This window comes from Muscardinus avellanarius (assembly GCF_963383645.1).
Source record: "Muscardinus avellanarius genome assembly, chromosome: 5".
NCBI lineage: Eukaryota > Metazoa > Chordata > Mammalia > Rodentia > Gliridae > Muscardinus > Muscardinus avellanarius.
The window spans coordinates 139741080-139747079 of record NC_137790.1 but is presented as its reverse complement, the minus strand read 5'-3'; the positions used below and the strand labels follow the sequence as shown (position 1 = coordinate 139747079).

Genomic DNA, 6000 nt, shown 5'->3' with positions numbered 1-6000 from the left:
AAAAAAGAGAACTGAGATTTAACTGGAGTTGTAAACATGCTTACTTGAGTTAATATTTCCCAGCTCTCTTTGCTGCTGGAGTAGTCATGTGACACTCACTGGCCAATGAGACAAACCCAGGAGTTTACTGGGTGGGTCTTCCAGGAAGACTCTATTTTTTATTTATTTATTTATTTATTTATGTATTTATTTATTTGGTGGTACTGGGGTTCCTGGAAGCCCTTCTACCTCCGGGATACACTCCCACGGGCTACACTCCCAGACCTATTTTTTAACTTTTTTATGTGGAAACAGGATCTCTTAAGCCAGCGAGGCTGGCTCCGAACCAGCGCGATCCTCCTGTCTCCGCCTCCCAAGCGGGGATTACAAGCGTGCGCCACCACGCCTGGCCCAGGAAGACTCTTTAAAGGGCTCCCTGGACTCAAATGGACCCTTTTTCCACTTTACCTTACACTCTTCTTCCCTGAAATCTGAACTTGATGGCCAGCACACTGATAATCTTTTTTTTTTTTTTTTTTTTTTTTTTATGTGTGTGTGTGGTTCTTGGAATTGAACACAGGGGCATTCTATTACCTCTGATCTGCACCCCCAGCCCTATTTTATTTTTTTAATTTGAAACAGGGCCTCATTAAGTTGTGAAGGGCTTCACAAATTGCTGAAGCTGGCAGCAAACCTGTGGTCCTCCTGTCTCAACTTCCAAGTACTGGGATTACAAGCGTGCACCACCACGCCCAGCCCGGTAACCATTTTGAAAGAATGAGAAAGAGTAGTCGGCTCCCTGAGCCGGGTGAGGAGAGGGTGAGAAAACAGTAGGAGCTTAGTTTCATGATGTCATTGTAAAGTAGCCAGGCTAGGCCTGGACTCTCCACTTTTTTTATTTTTTTATTTTTTTTGGTATTGAACTCAGGAGCAGTCTACCTCTGAGCTATACTCTTCAGCCCTATTCTATTTATTTTAAAACAGGGTCCCTCTAAGTTGCAAAGACTGGCTGCAGACCTGTGATCCTCCTGTCTCCGCCTCCCAAATACTAGGATTCCAGATGTGGGCCACCATCTCCAGCTTTCAGACTTCTTTTATGTGATGCACATCTCAAATTTTTTTTACTCACTATATTTTAGATTTCTGTTTTAGGGGAATAGAAAACATATACCTTATTTATCTTCTTCTAGTACTTATATTTTAACACATATCTTATTTTGCATTATGGAGAATCTAAAACAAATCAGTATCACATGTGCCCCGGGTCAGGCAAGAATATTAGTCCAATTTTTTTTTCTCTGCCCACTACCCCCAATCCACCCTCCATGTTGGTATTATCTGAGAAACTACCTATACTTTGTTTTTGCTGTACTGGTGATGGAACCCAGGGGCATTCTACCTCCAAGCTACACCTCCATCCCTATCTTTTATTCTTTATTTTGAAACAAGGTCTCACTAAGTAGCTGAGGCTAGCTGTGAACCTGCGATCCTCCTGTCTCAGCCTCCCAAATACTGGGATTCCAAGCGTGCGCCAGCCACCAGGCCCGGCTCCCTCCATCTTTGCTTTTAGACTTCCCTGGGGGCCTACTGATGAGTGCCGTGTGTCTCCATGGGTTGCAGGGGGTTCTAGGGCCGGCTCTCCGGGGTGGGAGGGAGCATGGCAGCAGGCCCCGCCACTCCTCCCCTGGACAGTCAGGTCCACCTGGCCGGGCCTGGAGGACTGTGAATCCTAACCTCCATCTGGGGCCCCAGGGCAGGGGACAGAGGAGGGGGCATGAGGACTCACTTGGGCTCTAACAGATTCCAGATTGGATCTCAGATTCTGACTTAGAGGCTGTGTGAGGATCCTGCTCCAGTCGGGCAAGGAGACAGGACCAGAAGCTTGGGTCTTGTCTAGGCCTGAGCAGCTCTACTCTGGAAAACATCCTGCCTTTGACACAACTATGCCCCCAGACTTCCACTAGACAAGCCCTGGGGAGACAGCAAAGCTCCCTGAGTTGGTCAGCCTGGCCCACCTATATCCCCAACTTTCCTCCTTGTGGCAGACATTGCTAATCAATCACAGATCCCGCCTAGCTAGCCGAACTCTGAATCCCTCTCCACCCAGGGATGCAGCCAGCCCCGCTCACTCCTCAGAGCTGGTGGGCCAGATGCCAGGCATCTCCCATCCCCCGCACCACCGGCCCGGGCTCGGCAGACAGAGGAAGTCCGCAAAGCTCTTGTCACTCCTTTATTGGGAGGGGAATACACTCCGTCACGATGCAGGGCCCTGAGCCCAACAGGATCTCCAGCTCCAGATGCAGCTGGCTGGCCGTGACGCGGTACTGGCCCTTGATGAGACCCCGGGAAGCACAGGTGTGGCACCTCCAGTATGCCTGGATGATCCGGGCCGCGTGGAGGACCTGGCAGTAGCGCCGGCGGATGCGCCACATGCGGGCCCAGGACTGCAGCCTGACCGCAGCCCACTCCTCCCGCGAGAACTTCTCCAGCGTCTCCCGCCGCCTCTTCTCCATGAGCCTGGTCATCTTGAGCCGCCACCAGCACTGGATGGTCCAGGCCCGGAGGGCGGCGTGCAGCAGCGTCCTGCGCACCAGAGTGCCCCGCCACCAGGCCTGGATCTTCACCACTGGCAAATCGCTCTTTACAGACAACTTCTGGGTTACTGGGGACTTTGATGAAGACAAAGAGGGGGCAGTCAGAGAATGCTCCCCACCCACGTCAGCCCCGGGTGTGCAGTTCTGTCAACGATCGTCCATTCTTCTAAAACCCAGAAGTACTGGGCAGGGCACTGGCTGGACCCAGAGGAACAGGGTGGTGACCCACCTCTGCGTCGCCTTGCCCCTTGAGTCTTAGCACCCCCATAAGAGGACACCTGCTCTGGCAACACAGTTCTCCCATAGACTGGGTTAGCCAGCTGAGGTCAAAAATTGTGATCCACAGGTCAAAGGGCTACGGTGTTCTGTCTGAGGCCACCCACTCCCTAACCAGGACCCAGGTCCACCTGCTGGGCAAGGGGCATCCTTAGCTCACCCTGCCCCATCCCTGACTACCTCCCTGCCTGTCCTGACCTGGTATTAAAAGTTGTGCCCAGGCCAAGTGTGATGGTGTACACCAGTAATCCCAGTACATGAAAGGCTGAGACAGGAGGATCGCAGCTTCCCAGTCGGCCTCAGCAACTTAATGAGGCTCTCTACAACCTAGTGAGACCCTGTTTCAAAAAAAATTGTTTTTAAAGAGCTGGGGGTGTAACTCAAAGGTTATATGCCTGTGGCTTCAATCCCCAGTACTGCCACCATGAAAGAAAGAAAGAAAAAAAAGAAGGAAAGGAAGAAAGAAAGTAAGTTAGGTTCACCCAACTCTTGAAGCTGGCCTTTTCACAACTGTACTTGTGGGACTCTTGACTTTGACACTTTCATGCTGAATTCAGAAGCAAACACATAAGCGATTCTAAGGCCAGCCTCCAGGACCTTGCCCTCCCCCCCCAGCCCGGCCCGGCCCAGGACGGTCTGACCGCTCATACCCTCCCCCCTCCCCGCCCCAGCCCGGCCCGGCCCAGGACGGTCTGACCGCTCGTACATTCTTCAGCTTTGGGCTACTGCTGTCTTTCTTTGTCTCACTCGGAGACTTGGTCTGAAAAAGAAACAGGGAGAAAAGGAGAAGCAGGATGAGTGGAAGCTCTTCTTGTTCTGGATGGGGCACAGACGCCGGGCCCGCAGAGGCGGCGCGAGGCCAGGGGACACCCGGCCCGGCGGCCCGCACCTCTGATTTCTTCTTTAAGGGTGAACTGGCCGGCTTCTCCTTCTGGAGGCTCTCCTTACTGGACTTAACACTTTTAGGCTTCTTCTCCTACAGTGAGGAGGAAGGTAAGAACAAGGGTGCCCTCCCCACCCCGCCCCTCGAAAGCCCCCACACCCCTGGCTTCCAGGGCTCCCCAGAGACTCAGATGTCAGAGGGTCCTCGCTTCCGGATGTGTCGTGGGGTCGTCTCTTGCAAGTGCAGCATTCTGGAGCTCACCATGGGTCACACATGGACTGGGTGTAGATGGTTCAAATCCCCTCTGGCCTGATTTCCTTCTCCATGGGGTGGGGGCAGACAAGTAGAGGAGGGGCCGGTGACATCACAAGGGCGGCTGTGACTCAGGCTGCAGGAGGCTCCAGCTGCCCAGCCGCGAGGGAAGGCAGAGGCGCCGACCAGCTCGTTCCTTTTGGTCTGGGCTGGGGAGGGGTAGGTGCTGGGGGTTCTACCTCCCAGCTATATCCCAGACCTTTTTAGTTTTTACTTGGAAACAGGGTCCAGCTAAGTGGCTGAGACGGTTCTCAAACCTGCAAGCCAACTGTCTCAGCCTCCCAAGTACTAGGATGACGGGGCTGTGCCACTGTACCAGTGTGTGTGTGTGTGTGTGTGTGTGTGTGTGTGTGTGTGTGTGTGAGAGAGACTGAGGATTGAATCCAAGGACATTCTATCTTCAACATGCACCCCAGCCCTATTTTTTTTTATTTTTTTTTTAAACAGGGTCTCGCTAGGTTGATAAGTTTCACTACATACAGAGGCTGTCCTCAAACCTGCCAGCCTCCTGTCTCTGCCTCCCAAGTACTGGGATTAGAAGCGTGCGCCCCCACACCCAGCATGTCCATTCTTTTTTATTAGAAGTGACCAAAACCTTGGCTTGAAAGCCAAGACACCAGAAATACTGGCCATTTATGTGGAGTTGTACAGACAGCTAGTCATTGGCAATAGTTCAATGAAAAGTAAATATCCATCAACAGGGGTTGATTTAATGATTTAGACTCTATTTGTATCTTAGGGTGCTGCATATTAAAAAAATAATAATAATAATGAAGTCTGGCATGGGGGCACAGACTTGTAATTCCAGTACTTGTAAAACTGAGACAAAAAGGTCAAAAACTTGAGAGCAGCCTCAAAAACTCAGTGAGACTCCTTTTCAAAATAAAAGGGGTTGGGGGTCTAGCTCAGTATAGAGCACACCTGGGCTCAATCCCAAAACCACAAATCATAACAAGGTAAGCGGCCAGGCATGGTGAGGCATGCCTCTAATCTCAGCACTTGGGAGGCTGAGATAGGATTGCAGGTTTGAGGCCAGCCTCAGCAAAGTAGGGAGACTCTCGGCAACTTACTGAGACTCTGTTTCAAAATAAAAAAATAAATAGGGCTGAGGGTGTAGCTTGGAGGCAGGGGGTGTGGCTCAGAGACAGAATGCCCCTGGGTTTAATTCTCAGTTCCACACACACAAACTAGTAGTAATAATATATATATATATATAAATTTTAAGCTGGGCGTGGTGGCGCATGCTTGTAATCCCAGCATTCGGGAGGCTGAGATCAGAGGATCGCGGTTTGCAGACAGCCTCAGCTACTTAGTGAGGCCCTCTGCAGCTCAGTGAGACCCTGTTTCAAAATAAAGAATTTTTTTAAAAAGCAGGGGATGTAGCTTGGAGGTCAAATGCCCCTGGGTTCCATCCCCAGTACAACTATATATATATATATATATATATATATATATATATATATATATAATTTTTTTTTACGGGCTGGGGGTATAGCTCAGAGGCAGGTGGTATGGCTCAGAGGCAGAATGCCCCTCAGTTCAATTCTTAATTCTCAGTTCCACACACATGCAGATAATAATAATAATAATAATAATAATAATAATAATAATAATAAATTTTAGAGGGCTTGGGATGTAGCTTGGAGATAAAATGCCCCTGGGTTCAATCACCGATATAAAAAATAAAATAAACAGCACTGCACTGGAAACGGAGCCTTCACACGTGAGGCTCTGGGAGTACCCCAGATCCCCTGATGACCTGAGTCACAGCCACCCAGGGCCAGGGAGCCCCAGGAGGCAGCCCCGGCCGCAGGCCCCCAGAACCCACGGGCTCCGGGCTCTCCGCGGCTCCTGCACATCCTGAAGCCACGCCAGGCGGGCAGCGGGCGGCGGCGCAGGCAGGGACCTGCCCTCGGCCTGCCGCTGGCCCCAAGGGCCACCGGGACCGCGGAGCCC

General features: G+C 51.2%; 1 protein-coding gene across 1 annotated transcript; it reads right to left on the bottom strand.

Moving 5' to 3' along the window:
• Positions 1 to 2201: 2201 nt before the first annotated feature.
• On the bottom strand, positions 2202 to 3497 carry IQCF1 (IQ motif containing F1; the record flags this gene model as incomplete). Its single annotated transcript, XM_080696629.1, has 2 exons — positions 2202 to 2648; positions 3366 to 3497. The coding sequence occupies 2 exons, from the start codon at positions 3495 to 3497 to the stop codon at positions 2202 to 2204; spliced, it is 579 nt and encodes a 192-aa protein (XP_080552755.1).
• Between the last annotated feature and the right edge of the window lie 2503 nt (positions 3498 to 6000).